Source organism: Apodemus sylvaticus, chromosome 10 (assembly GCF_947179515.1).
Source record: "Apodemus sylvaticus chromosome 10, mApoSyl1.1, whole genome shotgun sequence".
NCBI classification, from domain to species: domain Eukaryota; kingdom Metazoa; phylum Chordata; class Mammalia; order Rodentia; family Muridae; genus Apodemus; species Apodemus sylvaticus.
This window is the reverse complement of record NC_067481.1, coordinates 59352218-59375706: the sequence shown is the minus strand read 5'-3', so window position 1 is coordinate 59375706 and position 23489 is coordinate 59352218. Positions and strand designations below refer to the sequence as shown.

Genomic DNA, 23489 nt, shown 5'->3' with positions numbered 1-23489 from the left:
GTTGGTTGAAAGGAATCGTGGCTCATTAGACTTAGAAGGTGGCAGGGAGAGAGACAGCAAACAGCTCAACAGGTAAAGAAGCTTGATGACCTGTGTTCACTGTCTAGAACATGCATGGTAGGAGAAGATTAACTCCTGCATGTTGTCATGTTGTCTTACACACACACACACACACACACACACACACACACACACAAAGAATAAATAATGTAATAAATAAAAAGAAAGAAAATCACATGTGATCTCAATTATCTGTCATCATTATATATCAAGTCAGGGTTGTTGGGCAGTAGAGATTTTGGATCAAACAAACGTGAGTCTTCCCATTAGAATTCAACATACCTAATAAACAATTTTAGGAAAATTGTTCCTAAAATTTGGGCCTCTCTCATCTCCTGTCTCCCCATCTCGAATAGAAAGCACCGCTCTTTGGAAGATGGAAATGAAAAAGTGCTGTTTTCCAAATCCAACTACATACAGACTACCATGTAGTCCACGGTGACAGATACAATGGAAGTTAGCATAATGAGAAAATCCAGCATCATTCCTGTTATGAAAATTAAAAAAAAAAGAAAGAGCATCTATGACCCAAGATACTCTGCAGTATGTTGATTACAGCAGAAAGATGTCCTAAATATGGATCTAAGTATCTCACTGGCCAGCGGAACAAATGATGGTTTGAGGCATGTTTTGGCTGAATGAACATGAAATCTTTAATTAATTGTGAAATCAGCCTCTGCATATTAGGTCAAGAGTTCTGGCCAATTAGCAGTGAAGGTATCCTGTGCTTGTAACTGACTGTATATGCCTATAATGTCAATGTCAAGTTAATATAAATAAAGTACTTCTATTTTGAAATTTTTAATCTTTATTTATTTATTAATTTATTTATTTTAAACTGCAGATTTTATTCCCCTCCTGGTCCACCCTCCAACTGTCCCACATCCCATACCTCCTCCCTACCCCCTGTCTCCAGGAGGATGTCCCCACCCTCCACCCACCCACCCCCGCCCCCATCCCCTCACCCCACCAGACCTCTAAACTCCCTGGGGCCTCCAGTCTCCTAAGGGTTAGGTGCATCTTCTCTGACTGAACCCAGACCCAGCAGTCTTCTGATGTATATGTGTTGGGGCCTCATGTCAGCTGATGTATGCTGCCTGGTTGGTGGTCCAGTGTCTGAGAGATCCTGGGGGTCCAGGTCAATTGAGACTGCTGGTCCTCCTACAGGGTTGCCTGCCTCTTCAGTTTCTTCCAGCTTTCTCCTAGTTCAACCACAGGTGTCAGCAGCTTCTGTCCATTGGTTGGGTGCAAATATCTGCATCTGACTCTTTCAGCTGCTTGTTGGGTCTTTCAGAGATCAGTCATGTTAGGTCCCTTTTTGTGAGTGCTCCATAGCCTCAGTAATAGTGTCAGGTCTTGGGACATCTACTTGAGCTGGATTCCACTTTGGGTCTGTCACTGGAGCTTCTTTTCCTCAGGCTCCTCTTCATTTCCACCCCAATAGTTCTTTCATACAGGAACAGAGTTTTGACTGTGGGATGGCAACTCCATCCCTCACTTGATGCCCTGTCTTTCTCCTAGATGTTAGCTCTACAAGTTCCCTCTTCCCAATATAGGGCATTTCACCTAAGGTCGCTCCCTTTGAGTCCTGAGAGTCTCTCACTTCCCAGGTCTCTGGTATTCTGGAGGGTCCCTCCAATCTCCAGCCTCCTGAGGTTGCCTGTTTCCATTCTTTCTGCTGGCCCTCCGGGCTTCAGTCCTTTCCCCCGATCCAATACCAGATAATGTTCCCCTCTCCTCCCAAACCCCCTTTCCTCCAAGTTCCCTCCCTCTCTCCCACCTTGTGGTTGCTTTCTTCTCCCTCCCTAGTGGGTCTGAGGCATCCTCACTTGGGCACTTCATCTTGTTGACCTTTGTGAGTTCTGTGGACTATATCTTGGGTAGTCTGTACTCTTTTTTTTTTTTTTTTTTGCCAATATCCACTTATTAGTGAGTACATACCATGCATATCCTTTTGGGTCTGATTTACCTCACTCAGGATGATATTTCCTAGTTCCATCCATTTGCCTGCAGTAAAAAAAAAAAAATGACCATGTGGTTAATAGCGATTATCAATTTGACAGGATCTGGATTCACCGGAGAAGAAAGCCTATGGGCATATTTGTAAGGGAGTGTTTAGGTTGACAGAGGTAGGAAGAGCCACCTTAAATGTGAGCAGCACCGTTCTCTGGGCTGTCTATAAGAGAGAGTGGGCTGAGGATTATTGTTCATCTCTCTCTTCCTCCTTGATAGCAGATGCAGTGTGACCAGCTGCCTTTAGGTTCTACTGCTATGACTGCCCTGCCATGGTGGACTGCTCCTACAAACCGTGAGCTCAAATTAACTCTATTATCTTAATTTGGTCAGAGTATTTCTTCACAGCAACATGAAAAGCCACCAATAATACCCTAATAAGCATGGCTTTGTGTAAGTCAGTCACAGTGAGCCATTCAGGACACTATATAACTTTAAACGACATTTTACTTTATCATATTCACAATTGTGTTATTCAGTACAGTGGTCCGTGAATGTGTGTGGCTTCTTCTGCATTCTGTCCTAGAGAAAGGATAATGACACAGGAAAAAAAGAGAGAGAGAAAATAATGTCAAGTCTGTGCATGTAATTGATCCTTCAAAGCAGACGTCAGAATCACATGTAACAAAATGGAGTTTTTAAAGAAGAGAGTTTGGAATTTAAGAAGACAAGATTTGTGCTTTCATGTGGCTCATGAAGAGTGTGGCATCTTGCTGTCTAAAGAACCCACATGCTGCTAGGATGTTGAAGATGGTGATGCCGGAGATGAAACCAAGAAAGAGAATAGGGAAGTAGATGGTATTCATAGAGATTCTATCACTACCACAAAATAAACAAATCAAATGCTACCTATCCTTCCAGGAGAGATTGTGATTTATTGAGGTCATGATTAGTCAGGTGATTTTCTGTGGAAAGGAAATATACACAGAATATCCTCCCTCCTCCTCTGCCCCATATCACCATGAATTAGTCGTGCGTGTTTGAAGCAGAGTGACAGCCATCTAGCTGGGGTAAGAGGAACGCCTTGGTTGTGTTACATCCGAAGCTTGGGGTTAGTATTGCCTCACCACTGAGTCTCTGGAGGATATGTCTGGGAAAGTAGCCTGTGCCTTGTTTCTTTTAGGTCCATGCTTGACAGCAGGAATACTGAAGCTGGCTGCCAGCAGGGCAGGAAGTACCTCCATCACACTATCTGGCAGCCACAAAGGCCCTGAACATAAGTCCTGTGCAGTGGTGGGAGGCCAATCCCATGAGGGGCCGCAAATGTTCCATCTCCCCAGTTCCTAAAGGGCTGAATACGAAGCTGCTGGGATTACCAACAAGCAGAAAGCACCACAGCCAAGGCATGGAATGCCCTGAAATGTAATTTTTGCATCTAGAAGAAATATGCTTAAATGTTCATTTGCAGGAGAAAAGAGGAAGGAAAACAAAAAGGGACAGGGAAAGGAATACTCTGTTCCTTGTGTTCTTGACTTTGATCTAGGGGAGGACAGCACCTCCCTGTACCTGTCAACCTTTGGCTTGGCCACAGGATTGCTCTGGCCAACAAAATCACATGCATCTTAACTTTCTTCAAAATTGTATTTATGTGAAATAAATTTCCCTAGGGATATAATAAGCAAGTTCATAGCCAATCATTAAGTTAGAATGGCTTTGGTATCAAATTAAATAAAATTTAAGAATAGCCCCTCAGCTGCTGTATACTATATTTCAAATTTCCAAGAACAACATACAGTTTCTAATGACATATGTATCTCATAGGCTTTTGTATTTGGACATTTTGATTCCCTGGTTAGTGAAGCTGTTCGGGAAGGTGGTGAGTTTAGGAAGTGGAATCTTGCTGAACGACGTGGACTTGGAACATTCATAGCCATGTCTTCTCTCTTGTTCTTCCTCCCTCATCCCTTCCCCCTCCCCTCTCTCTTCCCCTCCCCCTTCCTCTCCCACTTTCTGTCTGTCTCTGTCTCTCTCTGTGTCTATGTTTCTCTCTGTGTGTCCCTGCCTCTGCCTCTGTGTGTGTTGTGTCTGAGTGTGTGTTTGTGTATTTCCTGCGACAGGATGAGTGTGTAGCATGTTCAGCAGCTTCCTGCTCTGCCTGCTGTGATTCTCACGTCTTGCCCACTATGGTGGATGCAATTCCACTAGAACTGTAATGCAAAGTAAACCCCTTTCTACTCTAAGTTGCCCTTGCTCATGGTATTTTATCACAACAATCACTGGAAAGGGACTGTAATATTCCACACGTAGCTTATAGCCACAGTATTAGGCAGTGCAAAATGAAACATGTCCATCACTACAGAAACCACCACTTAGTAATCCTTGTCTAGAAAGTCAGACCGAAGAAGAGGTCACAAGCTCCGATTACTGCCAGTCATCTTACTAGGACTCTCTTCCATACCCTCCATCACTCTTCAGATGGAAATTTGTAGTTCCAAAGCTCAACAACATACATTCTTAACCACCAGTTCAGCAAGCGACTTGGATCTCCTATGCAATGTACAATGGAAGAATTTATGTAGTTTCCTGAGAGTCTAATCACCTTTATAACTATGGGCATAAATATCAAACCACTAAAGAAAGATCTTAGATCCCAAAGTATTTGGAGGTTGATTTCGTTTTAATTTCATAAACTTTATTATCAACATAATACAATTTATTATCAAAATAACAAAGTTTATTATCAAAATAATGAAGTTGCAAATAAACAAAAGCATCACACACCAAAGTTAAGCAGCCCCAAAGTGTATACAACACTTCTGTACAATGAGACTAGACATTCAGAACAGAAGCTACAGGGCTTCCTAGTAAATTTTTAGTAATAAATATGCTCTTTGCATTCACCCACTACCAAAACCAAAAATCTCCATGGCAGAGTTAGATCTCGGAAAACAACTCGCTTTATACCCTCTTTCATAACTTATGTCTACCACTTTTCTTTAGTCCTTCCTCAACACCTTATACTAACTTAGCCTTTCTTCTTCCCTTTGTTCATAGTGTTATTCGTGTGAATATTTGTTTACATATTCACATATATACATCTAAGTCCACCCATTTTCCTGCAAGTTTTAACTTCATATATTCACATCATATTCATATAAGTATATATAGCTTTTCATTTTCCATTCATCTCTTGATGGGAAATAAGTTTGGTTCCAGTTCTTTTTCTATAGTTAATAAAGCTGGCATAAACATGTAGTATGGTATGGAGTTCTCCGTGCATACCATAGGAGTAAAATATCTGGATCATATTGTAGTTCTATTTTTAATTTTTTTGAGAAATCTTCACACTGATTTCCACAATGGTGGTATTAATTTTCATTCCTAACAAAGTGAATACAAGTTCTTGTCTCTCCAAACCCTCAACATTTTTCGTCAGATTTTTTCACAATAGCCACTCTGACTGAGGTGAAGTAAGTATCTCAGAGGAGTTTTAATTTACATTTCCATGATGGATAGGGATAGTGAATGCTTTTTAAAATGGTTATTTCTTAAACATTGATTGGAGGTTTTATTTTCTTGGTATTTCATTTCTTCAACTCTTTGTAAGTCTGGATATTAGTCTCTCGTTTGAAGTGTAGCTTGTAATGATTTTTCTCCTTTTCTGTGGCCTGTCTGTTAACTCTGCTGATTATTTTCACCACAGTACAAAAACCATATTTGCATGCACTTCCATATATTAGTGCTAGGAATCAAACCTGGATACTCTGCAAAAACAACGGGTACTCTGACCTACTGGGCCATCTCCCTGGTCCCTTCAAGGTAGCTTTGGAATAATTTGGCATATGCCCTCCCACCCCAGGGTGTGGCAAGTTGCATTACCAACTCATTTTTCTTTTTGTTGTTTAGTTTTTGTGTGTGTATGTCAGGATCTCACAATGTAATGTAGGCTGGTCTGGAACTTGCTATGTAGACAGTGCTGGCCTTGAACTCCCAGTAACCTGCCTGCCTCTACCTTCTATATACCAGAACTAAAGGTATGTGGTACCATGGCCAGCTTCTCAACTCCAGGTTTTCCACCATCCTTGGATCTGTAGCTTTGCCACAGCCTAATTATGGGCAGGGTTCCTAGGAGACTGATGTGGCTTTAGGGAAATGGGTGGAAATGTCCTATATGGCTTCCCGTTAAACATACAGAGACTACATACATTTTTTTCCCTACTTGTGTTTGTTCAAGTCTACCATTGCCCTAAGAACACACAAGAAGCTGTGTCTCTCTTGTCAAGTTTCAACAAAGAGTTTTATTTGTTGATCTCCCACGAAACCTCAGAAAATGGTAACCACTGTGAGGCAGCTCAGTAACAAAACATTCTCTCTCGCCTCTCCTTTCTTCATGTGCCGTGCTCATGGGCACACATCCTTAGAAGATTGAGGTGTGAATGTGGTGAGGTGCCTGTGCTGTCTTGTTCACACTGTTGGGTCCATCTCTTTCCTTGGCAAAGGAAACCTCCTTGATGTTCCCATTCAATAGAAAGTTGTCACATTATTTTGTAATAAAACACTTAAATAACTCCTTTTTTTGTCCACACTTCATATATCATATTTTTAAATGCTTTTTAAAAAAAGACAACAGATTATTAGAGAATATATGCAATCCTCTAGGTTCCTGGGTTATATACTTAGATGCTTCAGAGAGAGTTCAATTTCAAGTCTCATTGCTCGCCAAGACAGGTAACAGAAAAGTAGATCAGTTAGGACAACTACAAAAGTGAGGGTCATTCTACAGTTGAGTGAAGCAAACTTCTTTATTTGCTATCTTGTTGATTATAGGCATGCAGGGACCCAACAAGGTCTGAATCTCAAACACATAATATATATCAGAGAGAGCAAGCCAGCAGACTGCTGAGAGATTTGAAGGTATAAAATGCCGCTGAAGGCACAGACTGAAGACTCACGAGAAAGTTTTGGTGTCATTTCCGTTTAATGAGCTAGGAGATTGCTGACCAAGGAATGAAAAGCTGTTTGTTCTTTCGATAGACAGTGTTGAGGGCCACTATGCCTGGAGAAAGGATATCAGAGCTTATATCACCTCATCTCTCTCTGTGTGTATATTGAATTGCTACAAGGTAACATGATTTACAGTTGGCGTCTTTGGGTCCAGGGCTGAGAAAGCACCTGCAGCCCCAACAAAGGATACCAGAGATAGTTTTGCTAATCAGGAGTACTTTGGTAATGACAACTTTAGGAAAAGCTGTTTGGCTTTCTCTTCAGGGATGGTTGGAAGGATCATGACACTTTAGCCATCTTTCCAGTCATCTGGGATGGCAAGCTTGTCTTCCACTGTCAGCTGAAGAGAAGGAATCATTCTGAGAATCTCACCAAAGATCTGAACGATGGTGGAAGACAGAGGATAGAGAATTTTTATCATGGCCACACATGAATCAAGCAGGCCATTACAGGATGCCCTTTTCATCCCTTTTTTGTTGGATCTAACATACCCAAACAGAATGACAAGGTTCCTGTTTTTCTCATTAATAATGGAAGAAGGTACCTTTTCTGTGGGGTCACTACCATTATAAGCTCTGATATCTTTTCTCCAGGCAAGATGGCCCTCAACACTTTCTATCGGAAGAACAAACAGCTTTTCATTCCTCTGAGAAAACTCCAGTGCCAGTTTTGCAGTTCTTCCAAGCTTTGGAGAGACATAGGTAAGATCCCATGAGTCAAAGAGAATGTCACCCGACTCCCCCAGGACAGTGTGGACATGTGTGCAGCCAACTGTGCTATTGCTATTGAACCAGGAAACTCCAGATGATGTAGAATTCTGGGTATGGCAGCAGCAGTAATGCAGAAGATGATGAGGCACAGCCCCAGCAGCGGTTTCTCACCTTTTTGTCCGGCATGGGCACCCATAAAACTGGTCTAATACAGATCACAGGGGAAATTTGATACAGATCACAGCATTAATTATTTAACTGATTTCGGGGATCGTTACTTCTCTTTTCTATAGATGGGAGAAAGTGAATACATCTGAAAGAGAGAGAGAGAGAGAGAGAGAGAGAGAGAGAGAGAGAGAGAGAGAGAGAAAATTGAGTCAGTTTTAGAAAGGAGAAAAGGGATGATTTAATCACAGATACAAAATAATTTGAAAATTATAAGAGTGCATTGTCATATTTCATGGTTTTAAAATAAGCTTGCTATTCACTAGGAATATGGCTGGTTACAGGTGTTTTAAAAATAGGGCGCATGAAGAGAGCAAGGAACCCAAAGAAACAGGCAGACTGTCAAAGAACAATGCTCCTTGAAGCAGGGAGCCTCAAGATGGTTTCTGAGGAACACTGATCTAGAGAAGCTTCAGATACTTTCAATCCTGCCCTCTCAAAATGTTAAGGAACAGATCTCTCTGCTATTTAAAGAGTTTCCAGACACTGAACTAAAATGAAAACCATCCTGTTAGTAGGGCACAGCATGCCTGCTGCTGACCTTGACCACACTCTGGTCCAACATTTGGGGAAGACACCCAAGTCATAAACCATTATCACTCACAAAAACAGAATAATAACTATTAACAAAATGTTAGTAATTGAGATCTAACAGTTTATGCATATAAGTGTGCATTCACATTAATGATAATCAACGTTCCTCTCTCCTCTCTTCTCTTTCTCTCTCTCTCTCTCTCTCTCTCTCTCTCTCTCTCTCTCTCTCTCTCACACACACACACACACACACACACACACACACACACACACACACAAACACACAAACATCCTTGGTATGAAAATATTAATTGAAGTTAGTCATTTTGACAATCTTGCCTAGTAGGAACTTGACATAAGTTTCTTAGTAGGGCAATTTTGCATCCTTTGTGGAAATTCGAGAATGGCTCCTCTCATGGACTTGCCCAATCGTGGTGCAGGTTGCTTCTGATGGATCTGATGGTTGTAAGAAACTATGCACCCAAGAACAAGGTCTTAATCCTTAGAGGAACTCCTGTCTAAATCCTTAAATCGTTAAAGAATAAGGGCTGTGCCATATCTGTCTCATAATCCAGCATGCAGAGGGGGTTGGTGTCTAGCCATTCAAGTATCATACAGTGGATACAAAGTTTCTCTTCTCTGTTCCAAATGCCCATAGTTCTGCATGGTGTCTGCATACTTTGAACATCATTTACTACCCGATGAATATGTACAATTGTGTGCTTTTATGTACTTGTTTACATTAATCTAACATTTAAAAATAAATCTTCATTTGTATATGAATGCCCAGACTTGTACATATATCTATGCACATACAAAAAGAGTCACTTATCATATATGCATATATAAATACCTATGCTTTTCTTATAGACTCTTCACTTCATCAAATAGGAACAGTGAGATCTAGGGGAGATAATGTCCTTGAAATCTGTGTGGGAAAAGAGTATATCTTTTTTATTCCCATGTGTACGTTTGATAGGGACAGAAAGAAGAGTGGTTTAACTTAACAGGAGTGGGTTGCTGTGAGAAAGCGCCACATTGAGCAGGAGCAGAGTCTTGGATATACAACACATGGCTTCTGAGCTAAAGAACCCCAAAGAAGTGGAAATCATGGATTCGACCCTGTAGATGCAATACATTAGAAGACAAGCTGTCCCTGGTGATGCAGGTGTAGGGGAGCTAGTAGATTAAACAATCCAACTACTACCCAGGCCAAGATCCAGGGCTTTGAGTTGACCCACCCCAACATCTACCCAATCTGTGAACTGCTGGAGCACAGGAAGGGGCTGGTCCCACAGAACCAAAGCTTCAGGATCTCCATGACACAGGGCAACAATAAGTTATCTAAAAGGAATGCCAGTGAGAATTAAGTGTTGATAGAGTAGCAGAAGCCAGAGGCCTTGAACCAGACCAACGAATCATTGTAATGAATATTTGCAAGTAAAGCTGTTTAGACAAAAGGCTCTGTTTAGACACATCTCAGCCTCTACATTGAGGTGTTTTTGCTTTGTTTGGGGTGGGGGAAGATGCAGTGGCAGGGGTGGATGTAGAGGGTCAGAGCGATGAATGGGATTGAGGTATATGAATGTGAAATTCACAAAGAATCAATAAAAAGTTTTTTAAAATTCCTCCCTCCCCCCTTAATCCATGAGATTCAAATGACCCAACTTTTTAGCTTTGGGGATCTAGGACATGAGAATGAACCTGTATCTGCTTCTCAAGACTAGTTAAGAGACTCATGAGAAGCTCAGACACTGATGACCAACAGTGAAATTTCTGCTGAGACTCTTAGGAGTGAGTTCACTTGTGCTGGAATTGTTACATTTTGCTGATGTTAACCATGACCTTGTAATTATACATGAGTTGTATAATAGCCCCAATGTAGGGGAAGAACAACATGAAAGGCAAATCTACCACACAGAGAAAAGGTAGTTCTCATCTGAACAAGGTCTGGGAACCTCTGTCTGGTCTAAAGGCCACCCATTATCATCATAGTGCTTCCATGAGATCACACATTCTCCAATAAAAAATGACAGATGGAAATATCCATGAGAAAAGCAGATATAAAAATCTACATCTTAGGGATGCTGTCTACATCTAATAGGCTGTCCTGATACCCAACTTACTCCATGCGTTCTTTAGTTGGCACTGTTGCCGAAACTGATGAATACAGAAGCTTAGAGAGGATGCACACCTGTATGTGCATGTGTGTATTTCAATAGGGATATTAATACAGTTTGTGTGTGTACATTGCAAAGTGTTCATCGTTTTAGTGTGACCAGCGGTGTGCACAGGCATCTGCACACCTGTGAGATGGGAATCACTGTGGTACCCACCAGCTGCTGAGAGGAGACTAGGAAGTAACATGCATAAAGAATATCACACCTAAAGAACATCACACCCAGGCATATTATCTGGTCAAAGAAAAAAAATGTTTACATGTCGTTAAAATAAACATTTTATTTAAAAATATATGCATTTCTTCTTTTAAAAAAGGACACATGCCAAACCATTTGGTGTTTTAGCCATTGCTTCTTTGCTCTCCCAGTGAGCCACATTTCTCTCAAATTATACCGAGCAAAGGAGATCAATATGGAAAACACTACCACACAGAGGCTGAAAGAACCACGCTTGCTTCCCTGTTCTTTTCAGGACACTGCTTTGTGTTCCAGTGAGAGTTGGTCTCCCAGAAACCCTTTACCCTTGGTCCTTTTGACAAGGTCATTGGAACAGAGCCCTGGGAACAGTGTGGGTCTTGCTCCTTTGGAAAACATTTAAAGAGTGTTTCCAGAGCCCCTGCTATGTTCCTTTGCACATGAGGCTATCTAAACCATCCAGAGGAGGCATGGCCTCCTGACGCCCATCATGGGACCCATTCTATGAGCACCAGAGCTGTGCAAGGGGTTGCTTGTGGAAGTAACATTGGTTCCTTATGATGAGAAGGGAAATCATTGGATCTAGTGGATCCTAGAACAATCTTCCTGGCAGGCAGCCACCAAGGTCTCCCCAAATTTTTTCCTGTCTTGAAACCATTTCCTTACAGATTGTCCCTCCTAGCAAGTACCTCTGGACACACCTGACCATGCTCTCAGCACTATGGGACCATCTTGTTCTAGGACCCTGACTTTTCTGTCTGTTGATGTCTCTGTCTAGGGAAGTCTCAGAAGTATCTGCCTTTGAACCTCCCTGCAGGTTTGCATTAGACTATTTTGGACTCTAAGTTTCTTTATATCTGACAGCAAATTGTGCCCCAGCAGTTTCTTCCTGTGGGAAATGTAGCAAGGAGCACGGGAGAAGTGTCAAGGATAAGTAGCCTTTAGTCTCTTTGAAACTTTTCTCTTGAGGAAGGGACGCTCACCATGGATATTCACCCCCCCCCCACTTCACTTCTGTCCCTTTCACCCTTACTGTGGTGATGTGGGATCATGAAAAAAGTTTCCTTTACAACTTTATTTCCAAAGGGCTTCTCTATCTGGTAAAACAGCCCCAAAGATGTTAAATAATGAATGAAAGGTAGATCTGTCCCGTGACCCTGGGAGAAGAGACAAGCTTGTGTGCTGATAGCTTTTCACAAAAAGAAACAAAAAGAAAAACCGAAAACCCCGGCTTCTCAAAAAAAGCCAAGAGCCCTTCACCACTGCTAAGAGGATCTGAGTGCAAAGGGCAGGAGAGTGTTAGAGTCTCAGGGTCTCAGCATTCTTGGCTTAGAGGAGCCATGATCCCTCAAAGGTCAGCATCCATGCTGAATCAACCCCTAAAGGTCTGTGTGCTCCAACTGGCTACCCCCTGGATAGTACAGGTCACGTGGGAGCTTTCAGCCTTACTAGCTCTAGGAAAGAGGGTTGAACATAAAATAACTTTTGAGAAAAGTTTTTAAAGCTTGGGGGTAGAGTTTATTCATTTTCTTTGTCCCCAGTTAATGTTTGTGAAAGGCACAGGGCTTCAGGTCTATATAGTCGGACTCTCCAGACAGAGGATGTGCTGATGTTCCTGTTTACAGAGGGAATCACTCCATTGCTCAAAATGGCTGCTGTCTTCCACACTTGTGTTTCACTTTTTATGCTATGACGTCATAGCTGAACCAAGAGGTTCATGGGTCAAGAAGTTGGGCCACAGTTTTCTTTTCTTCTTCCTTTGCTTCCCTGCCTCCTTGCCCTTTCTCCTTCTCTCACCCCTTTCTTCCCTCCCTCTTTTCCTCCATCCATTCCTTCCTTCTTTCCTTCCTCTGTCCCCTCCTTCTCCCCCTCCCATCATCTTATTCCCTCTCTTACCTCCCCTCCTTTTCCTCATTCTTCTCCTTTCTCCTTCACTTTCCTCCCTAACCCCATTGTCTTGATAAGACTGTTAGTACACAGGCATAATTACTGAACCCTAGTTTCCTGGAAGAACTTTCATTGGGAAAATTTGGATTCCTTTAGATCAAGAAGGACCTGTTATCCTGTAGCTACAGTAGGCATGGCTGCCAAGACTGACCTTACCACTGGGATATTACAGACCTCTTCACTATGTAGCCACTTGAGGCTCTAGGAACACTGCTAAACCCAAGCATGGCCTTTTCTGCACACCTCTTAGCTCACATTGTCACCGTGAGAGGACATGACTGACTAAAAGAACTCAAAAACTGCAATAGTAGACAGTTGAAGGAATGTATCGATCTGTCTTCATCAATCTTCTCACAGCTATCTCCAATCTGCTACCTGTGCTGTGAAGACAAGGGTGCATACACATGGCCTGGGGAGATTGTAGGAGCAGGCTGAGGCCAAGTATCCAGGGACCCATTCTAGCTGTATTGGCTTGCTCTAGCAAACCAGAGCCATCTTCCCTTTCGTCTAGTGTGAAGTGTGTGTATATCAGTTTAAATACTATCTTAAAAAGTCCCCTACAGTCTAGCTAACAAAACAGAGCTGTCTAACCAGTCTCATGGACAGGGATTCCCAAAGGGAAAATTATTAGCGCTCAGATGAGGGTCTCAGAGGCAGGACACTGTGTGGATTTGTTTTCCAAAGAAGCAAGAAAGGGGTAACATACATGGTTCAGCTGAAGCCTAAAACAATGTACAGAGCAGGAAGCTTCATCCAGACTCAAATCAAACATCAGCATTGAGAGGGGGCTGTCAAACCAATGTTTGGAATGTGGCCATAAGGTTCCTCCCCCAACATCAGCTTCATGCTAAGCTTTACTTCTGGGTCTGTGGTTCTGATTGCATACAAACACAACGAGAAGTTTATCTCGCAGACCCTTTCAAGCACAATGCAGATCAAGGAATGTCAGAACAAAGTTCACGCTCCCTTTAGACTCTTCTGTAAGAGAAGGCATTAGACTGGGCAGCCACTGATGGTGAAGCCACTCTGTCCTGTCACATTCACTGCCAGGCTCTGTCCTCTCAAATCCATATTCATTGCCACGGGGAGTTTGTTCACTTGCAGCAGGTGGCTGTGAGCATTGGGTTGGAGTCCTTAGTCGTATACAGAGAGGCAACGTGTAGTCTGACTGATCAGTCAGCAACTCGGTGAGAAAGGCCACGCAGCATTCACAGCGGACTGAGCGTCGGAGGCCCTCTGAATGCCACCTTTCAGATATGTGCGCGCGCACACACGCATTTGTATACATATGTGTATGTGCGTATACACATGCTCCATGCACACATGTATAGAACTACATGTGTGTGCACATCTGTGTTTCCTTCTCTACAATAAGATCTGCTGGTGGCTTCCAGAGTAGCAGTCACCAAACACTCAGTGTTCAAACATTTTTTTTATATATAAGTTGACAATGGAATGATTTCTAAATCTTTGGTTTATCAAAAAAGACAACTTCTCAAAAATTCACAACATTGTTGATTATTTTCACTATAAGTGCACAGTGAACTTTTTTTTTTTTACAAAAGAATAAAACAGTGCCTTGGTGACTTAAATTAAAACAAAACAAAACAAAACAACAGCAACAGCTACTTTCTACAGCATGCAACATTGTAATACTTGAATTGGCGCCACAGTGAGCCTTTGAGAGACTCGGGCAATCTGTGTTGTCTTCCTCAGTCTCCAGTGCCCTGACCAAACACAGGGCAAGGAGGAGAACACCTCATGACCATGGTCCTTCACTCTCCTGTTGTTTACAATGTGCAATTGTGCTCTCATTTGGAAAACTGACTGAAACATTCTCTACTATACATGGCGCCCTGATTTAGCTTCATTCAGTAATGATTTCCAATTTCTCCAGAGCAACACAACCCAAAGATTGTCCATAAATCAAAGAAGAATTAATAAAACAAAAAAACCCCCAAAACAAAAAACCCCAAAATTAAAAAAATAAAAAAAAAAAAAAAAAACAACTTTGTGACCAATGGGCCACGTCCCCAGTTTCTTCCAAAGGAAATTCTTGTAAATTCTATTTGTAGCCAATGTGCATGTGAAGAATAAGTTTAGCAAGCAAGTTTGGACTTTTAATGTTCTTAAAAAATGGCTTTAAGAGGAGTATGGTAGCTTGTTAGAACTGAAACCTCTTCTTTCCAAGAGAGAGAGAGGGGTGGGGGCGGGGGGAGTCATAAAGGATTGGTATCTTGAAAGAAAAGTTCTGAGAGGAAGATAAACTGAGGTGACTTCCCTCTGTCCACAATGAGAAAAGAAAAATGAAGAAGAAAAAGAAGTTGGCCCTGTGTGGTATTCCTGTGACAGCAATCCATGGTTATTTCTTTCCCGGAATGTTAAATGGCACTGTTTTCTAATTCTAACTTGTCCCAGTATGGGTCCCTGGGCATCCAGTTGCCTTTCTGATCATCTATCTCTAGTCTTTGGAACTAGAGCCTCAGGAGGTTCTCAAAACCCATGGCATGAAGTTTCTGTGACTCAAGTTCTCACACGCTCTGCATCGCTGATGCACACAGAGGTGGCAGAGAAAACTGGGCTACTGGCTAAAAAGCACCATGTTCTGGGTAGATTCTCTGGACAAAGCTAGTTAGTTGTTGCCAGTGACCACCAGTCCAATGGGACCATTTGGGGGTTGAGGGACACTGGGTTGCTCTTGTTTTCCTGGGAATTGATTGGTCTGTCCCTCTGACCATTCTGATTATTCTGTCTTAAGGACTCTATTGGCTGAAACAGGCCCTGATCTTCTGAAAGACAGAAGACAGACACACGGGAGGCTGCCTCAAGCACAGGATGGCTTCCGGAACATTTGGGAGACGGACTTCCTTGCACTCCCTGCGGAGGCTCTGTTCTCCTTCCACAGAAGGTTTAGTAAATTCATAGCAAAAGAAAATGATGTCTATGTCCCAAAAATTCCTGAGACCGACTGTAGTGTGAACTTATATCCCAGTAATGCATGAGACAAACCATGGTGGGGGGGGGGGGACATATACTGGTATGAGCTAAGGCAGCAAAAAACATTTTTGGCATTCTTATCCTGACAAAGCACATTTTCGAATGCATCACTGAAGTTATTAACAGTTACTGAATGCTGGTAGATATTACATTAGGCATATTTTAATTGCTGGCTCCTGCTGGTTCTGGTTGGTTGTCACAGTAAACCTCCATTGCCATTTGGTATTTCTTCTCCCCAATTTTCCCCCATTCATCTTCAGATCACACATTTCTGGTCGCGTGCTTTTCCCCACGGAACCCCTACTGAGCTCTCATGGCACTTGTATGTAGGGTGTTTACCACTGCTGTAAGTGGAGATCCATGGGGGAATTCAAATTGAGATCCGTGACATCCAGAAAATCGATGTTGAAAATGCTGGGCCCACTGGAGGTGAGGTTGCTGAAACCTGGCGTGGAACTAGGCGGCGTCAGGTCCAGCCACTCCATTGTTTCCCAAGGAGATTCTGTGAAGCTCAGCTGCAGACCACTGCTGTCCACGGAAGGAGGTGACAACTGCGCATGCATCGGGGAGAGGGGCCCAGGCAAGAGCTCCTGAGCACTGAAGAGATCTTCTGCAGCCTTCCCTGGGAAACCATCCATGATCCCGTCAAAAGGAGGCTCCTCACTTCCGATTTTGAGGAGGGTAACATCGCTCACCTTTCCTATGGGGCTGTGAGAATTCAATAAGACTTCCAGGTGTTCATCACTGTCAGTGGCGTAGTGATCAAAGGCGATCTGGCCTCCTGAAGACGCCTGCTCGAAGGAAGCCGAGGGCTTGGGGAGGATGGCGGTCGGGCTGCAGGAGGACCCAGGTATCTTTGGAATTTTTTGAAGACACGCATGATCTTCCCTGGCATCAGCTGGCATTTCTGTTGGCAAAGCACAGTGTGAATTGTGAAGTCACCTCAAACTGACCGAACATGAATATGATGAGTCTTTGGAATAGATGAGCTGCTCTAAGGAAAGCAGAGATGGTCATGCTTCCCTGCCCAGCACTTAACCGAAGGCTTGCCCCGACCTGCTCTGTCTCTCCTCTTTCCTAAGGTTTCCCAAAACACACCAGGCCTTGGAACATCTACCTTGTTATTTTCAAACTCTTCTCAGCTGTCTTCTTTGCTCTCTGCCCTACCTCTAGCTGTCATTGGAGGACCCCGTATCTCTGGCATACTCTCTGCTGAGCAGCCAATGAAGGATGAACATCATCCCACAACTATTTTCCTATTGATTCTCCCTTCTCACCACTCCTTGTTGGTTTTTAGGACAGCCTGTCCCCCTACTCTAGGCCTGCTGATCACACTTCTGCTACTGCTCGAAACAATCCCCCAGCTCATAGCCATTTGGCCAGGTCAGTGTTTCTTACATCTTGAAGACCATAACATCCTTAGGAGTCACACACTCCTCATGCTGGCTTCTCAATTCCCTGTCCTTTCCTTCTCCTTCAGTGATGGCAGCATCCCCACACTGTGGTATACTGTGAGCCCTGTCTTTGCATAGCACATCCTTCCAAGAGCTCTCTATTTTAAGCAGGATGCCCCACTCTCTGTCCTTCCCCTTTCCCCTCTCTAGCTCATGTATGGAGTATTTCCAGGGCAATTATTTCTAAGGTATTCTTAGGCATCTCACCCACTGGCTGTTGGTTGGCCGTTGCATCGCAGTACCTCCCACATCGCTTCTTTCTGTCTCTGGATCATATTCTCTGATCTGCTGTCGCAGTTATTTCTACCTTTTCCCCTTCCCTTCTAGATTAGCAACACTCTCTACCCTGATAAGCTCCCATCTACTTTATTTTAGCCTGCCCCAATTGCATGTAATTGTTCTAATTGCATTTAATTCTACCTTACAAACTTGAGCTTCTCTAGAAAACTCAACTCATTCATGACTAACTCGTGGTTATTCTTTCCTAAACTCCCCCACAGTCCCTTCTGTGCCCTCACTATTCTGCATTCTTGCTACATTCCTCAGCAAAGAGGAGGAGCATCAGGTATGAACAGTCATCTTCCATCACAAAATTTAAATACAAACCTGCATCTGCACCCAAATCCCTTTCATCCTCCTTCATGTTAAAGTGAGAAACACCAGTTCTCTTGGTCACTGTCTGTCTTGATGAACAGACTACATTTCAGAGAAATGAGGAATTATCTTGTGGAGAACTGATCTTAACTGAGAAATGATGTCTGGCATTCCATCTATGAGTCCTTTCCTGCCACCTGTTAAACTTCAAATGTGGTTAATCAAGGGTTCAGCCTCGGGGTTCTCACTTGACCTTCACACATGCTCTCTCTGATTCACGTTACTAGGCACACATTCCATAGTCTTTCTTAAATGAATAAATGGTTGGGTTAAAGAACACACTGGTTGCTCTTATTGCTAAGTGGAGGACCATTTAAACATCTCCAGCAGGAGATGGCTGATTGAGATTGAGTAGTGGCACAATACTTTCACTATCTTCTTGTATGTTTCCTTGTCTTTTTGTGGGATTAGAACAGCAGAAAAATGATATAGCAACAGAACACACTGGTGGAGACAGGGATGGGTTGAAAGGTGCAAAGCATCCTCAGGATGAAGGTGAGGAGGAAGCATCCACTGTGCTTTTATTTTCTGCTAACACAAAACACCTGAAGCCCAGTGGGAGTGACACTACTAGCAGACCACCTGGTTTACCTGACTCTGTGCCCCTAACCTTGGTCATAAAAGGCCTTGTCTTAGAGCATGCACAGGTGTGGAGGGACCTGACAGACAATGGGCCAGGAAGTCTCTTACCTCCACTCTCAATGAGGACATCCAGGAGTTCATCCATCTGCTGACTCCGAGTCATTTGCTATTGCAAATTAGCCAAAAAGAGAGAAGAGAGGTTAGAAGGTAATGGTTCGGTCTGTGTGGAGACACTAGAAACAACACTGCTTGCTTAAAGAGTCAAAACACTTTTGCTTAAAGCCCTAGAAACAGAATTAGGCTTGCTTACAGATTCAACACAACAGAGCAAAATTGAGTATAACATACAACCTTGTAAGTTTACTCTTTTAAAGTATACCTTCACTTGTTAACACAGTCATCAACACTATGTGTCCGCTGAGCTCTTTTAATACCAGAAACTCAAACTCTACACCCATTAAACAATACCCTTCAATGCCCTTTTGCCAACACTATTCTCCTTCCTGTCTCTATGAATTCGACTCTTCTTGGTTTTGAACCAAATGGTGTTCAAGTGTGTGAATCTACCACATTTGGATTTTCATTTACTTGTTGGACACTTGGGATGTTTCTACTTCCAGCTGAAGTGGATAACATTGCTATGGTATTAGTTAAACTGGCTAAAGGAATTTGGTCTGTGTTGACCCAAACTGTGCTTGATTAAATTGTACACAGCTAATCCTCTGAGCTAGATAATCCAACACATCAAAGAGAATGAGAAAGACAGAACAGTGATCCTTGGCTCATGATTCAGGTCAGTTGTCTGGGAAGTGTCCATCCCAGGACCAGGCATCTTAATAGACACCATAGAATCCTTTCTCACTTTAGAAGCAATTTGCGTCTACCTCTGTTTGGTTGCTATGGATGTGGCCCAGGAAGTGGGTTTCAATATTCTTGGTTCCTCTTGCAAAATCTGTGAGTCTGCCCTCGCCTCTACTCATCTCAACTGTCAAGCATAGTCATACATCTCCTGTGCTTTTCAGAAATGAGAAAGACTACTTGGCATGATATCTTTTTATAGAAAAGGAGACCTTACTGCCTTGGTTTTGATTTCAGGAGACCACATAGGAGGCAGCACTTGGCATATGCTCTTTTCTGAGTTGGGCACATAGCTAAAGTTCTTTGATGTCATATATAAGCTCAAACTGCTTGAGCTACTCATCTTTCAGTGTTCCTAGGGGCTTATGTCCAGGAGTCCTCACCCTTGGGTTCCAAAATCTTCAGGTACTTGACTATTCTATAAAATGATTTAGTAATCACATAAAACCTATATCTGTCTCCAAGCCTTGCACGTCATCTCTGGAGCTTGCTACCTACTACAATGTAAATTCTATGGAAATAGTTACTGTCTTGTATGGCTTGGGGACCAGAGACAAGAAGAAGGGATGTATGCTCAATACAGATGGAACAGTCACATGCCTAACATAGTATGTGAGATTTGACTCTTGATGCTTTAATATACAGGCTGGAAAGACAGATAATCTGTGAAATGATCAGAAGCAGATTCAAGACAAGACAGAGGGTCCTTTTATCTGGATGGGTTCCACAACACTTTGGTCATGCATCAAGTTGAAGGCTTACTTGTGGGAACTTTCAGGACTTACTTCTCTAATGTGTGCAAGCCATAGCTGGTAGGATGCAGACACAGAGGACTGACTATATAAAAGCACTCATGTTTTTCTGTTTCTTACTTTTTAAATCTGAAGTTTTTCAAGCACAAATGTAAGTGTTGGAGTCAATGAACCTCCTTGAACCTATTACTCAGATTGAACAGCCATCAACATTGTGCCAAGATCATTGAGTTTTAAAGCTAAGGAGTTGAAAACATATAGTATTGAGAACTATTCTCATAGTTGAGCACCTCTTGTGACTAAACAATGAGGTAAGTCCTAGACTATCCAAAATCCTTACAGAGTAAATATCTTTATTTTCTTGAAGAGAAGTTGAGTGTATAGTCAACCTTACTGACAGTGGCAGGTGACAATGTTGGCATTAAGGCCAGGCCTTGTGAATGTCTGCTTTGCCTGTTCTCTCCATATTGCTCAGCTGCTCCAAGAGTTCCTCGGCTTTCCATGGAGTTACGGCCAGATGCACACATAGCCTACAGCCCATCCTAGCTCAGCAACACCACGTACTGTGGAACACCTGCTTCTCTTGTGATTGGTCCATCAATTAGGAGTTGTGGCGCACTGTGCCTGGCCAACACCCACAACACTGTCCCATCTCTGTGAGCTTACAATAAAGCCTGAGTTAAAAAAGCAAATTGTACTGAATGTACACCATTTTATAATGAATACCATAAAGTAGAAGAGTCATTACCAGAGCCATCCTAACGTGGAATTATTTGTACGTGCATGCAACACTTATGTGGATCCACTTAGTTAACTCTATTCAGAAGGCACCCAGCCCATTCAATATCAGAATCTACAAAGCATACAGTGTTCAACACTATGGAGTTCTTTGCACTGAGTCCATTTATTGATCTAAATAGAACAAGCCATGTGGTTACCTGCTTCACTGCATCTTCATAGGATGGGGGCTGGGTTATCTCTGAAACTGTTGAATTTGACTTAGAAAAAGTTGGGGATGGAATTGAAAACGTTGGCCCCACCTTGTCAGAAGATTGTAAACCAGTCACCTGCAAGTGATACAATTCAGAGAACAACATTCAATCCATGGGCCCTAAGGGACAACGCTTGTGTTCTAGAAACCACATGCTACTTTAAGACAAATGCCAAGGACTAATAATGTGACCCCAAGAAGAGAAGATAACAAACAACACTAATAGGTTAACGCCCATTCATGCCACTGTGGATTTATTGTTCGTGGAATCTTAGCATGGAACTCACAGATGTATTTTCTTTTCTAAGGTGCATCCTCTTCTGTTCTCTCTCTCTCTCTCTCTCTCTCTCTCTCTCTCTCTCTAACTTTTATTTTATTTTATTTTGTTTTATTTTATTTGAAATAGTGTCTCGCTGTGTAACCCTAGCTATCCTTAACTCACTATGTAGACCAGACTGGCCTTAAAGCCTCCCAGAGACCTACCAGCCTCTGCCTTCTGGGTGCTGGGATTGAAGGCATGTGCCTCCACTCCTAGCAGATGAATCCTTTCCTACTAGATGATGAAGAAGGGGCAAGAGCTCAATCCCATACAAAGAAGTTCTTCAATGTAGGCATTTTCAGATTAGTTCATTCCTTGGGCTAATTCATTCCAAACTAGCTCATTTCCCAACAGTTACTGTGAGGGTGGTCTCTTGGGTGCCTAGCCTATGAGAGCTTCTATCCCTTTGCTGACTTCAGGCATGTGACTCAGTTTCACCTTGTCTACATTTTGCTTCTCACTCTCTTTGCTTTAGGAACTTCCCACATCCTGACTCTAATCCTTTCACCAGTTTATGAGCACCATTTCTTATATTCTCTATGGAGCTTTAGCTCTGGACCCCAGATTCTCGTTTCTTTACATGAATCTACCATGTACGCACCTCTGTCTCCAACACTATTCTCTCCCCAGCCCCCTTTTTGATCTATACCCTCACAGAAACTGGTTTATTGTCAACTTCTCCGGTACTGACCTTTGGATGAATAACTGGGCTTTTGGGACAAGGGTTGAGCCCAGCACTGTGACTGCTGTCTGCTTGGGTGCCAGAGAAAGACTGGTGGAGGTTGGAAGATGGGGGAGAAAAGCTAGGAGGATGGCCTTCGTGTGCCCCTGAGTTCTGTAGAAAGGAACACATGACAAATTAAACAGCCAGCAGCATACTTGAATGTGGCTTTAGCTGACACGTGTAGTCTCTGTTTTTGTCCCCCAGGTTTCTGATATTTACAAAGCTTCCTGAATTCTTCGTGAATTAGCCAATGGCCGTACCTAAAATGTTGCTTTGCACATATCACCTATGGCTTACAAACGTCCACTAGCTCTCACATATCCACAGCATAGACTCTGCATCTCACCTGTGTAAGTGCTCAAGGGCTTCTATGACTGCAGGCATTAGCTCATTCTAAGAATGACTGCAGGCATTAGCTTGCTCTAAGAACCCAAATTCTCCTCCTGTAACCATGCCTTCTATAGTCTGCCTACTTATCTTTGCTCACCTAGAATGTCTGTTTTTTATTTAGATTCCCAAGACTCCTCAGCTTCATGAACAAAAGACAAGTCTATCAAAGTCTTGACATAGCCTTCTCCTTTTTCATACTACTTGTGAAGTGTGAGCTGTTCACAAAGCCTTCTAGGACTCTGTAAGCTCTGTCCCACCAGTCTCTCTCCTACCCATGTATTCTGCACTTCATGATTTCATGATGTCTATCAGCCATGTTATTTGTTCTTTATGAAATGGCTACTGTCCTATAGTCTTTGTAAATAACAAATTATTGCATCATCTTCTTCCTCCCAAACAGCACTGATAACCTTAAAATGTAAAATCATGGCCCAAGCCATGTCCCCAGAGCTATTTTTACTTTGTTGCCTAGGACACTATGAATGCAGAACATGTTTATGAATGACATTGATGGCTATTTTAGTCCCCCATTCCTCCTAGTATGTCCTCACAGGAGTGGGTACCACTGGTGTGAATGTGTTGTTCAGGTAGGTTTGTGAAAGTGTGTTCTCATTACCTCTAGTCAGGCTTCACACACCCCCTAGGGTAGAAACATTTTATTAGGAACTCTAAAGTCAACTAATCCTGGGGTTCCAGGCAGTGTGTTCAGTCTTCTGGGTCTCATTTTTCTCCATGGCAAATAAGAACATTAAACTGGAGCCATAGGGTTTCTGTGACTATGTACAAGATAGTTCCCATTCATGACTCTTAATACTTGGTACTTGGCATGTCTTCAGTGTTGGTTGTATTTTAAAGCCTTTGACAATGTGGCTTTCTTCTTCAAATAGTCGTCTATACACTTTCTATAACCCATTGGTTTTGTGAAAAAAAGGGGAGTCCTTGCTGGTCACGTTGGGGTTG

At 42.6% G+C, this 23489-nt stretch overlaps 1 protein-coding gene across 1 annotated transcript in view; it reads right to left on the bottom strand.

Moving 5' to 3' along the window:
* Nucleotides 1-15838: 15838 nt before the first annotated feature.
* Myocd (myocardin) overlaps nt 15839-23489 on the bottom strand; it is a 46583-nt gene continuing 38932 nt past the window's right edge. The window contains exons 9-12 of the mRNA XM_052197355.1: nt 22107-22250; nt 21044-21172; nt 18604-18661; nt 15839-16712 (exon numbers count right to left, since the gene is read on the bottom strand). Of these exons, the coding sequence (XP_052053315.1) occupies nt 16141-16712; nt 18604-18661; nt 21044-21172; nt 22107-22250 (903 nt within the window). The 3' untranslated portion in view covers nt 15839-16140. The remainder of the gene's footprint in view (nt 16713-18603; nt 18662-21043; nt 21173-22106; nt 22251-23489) is intronic.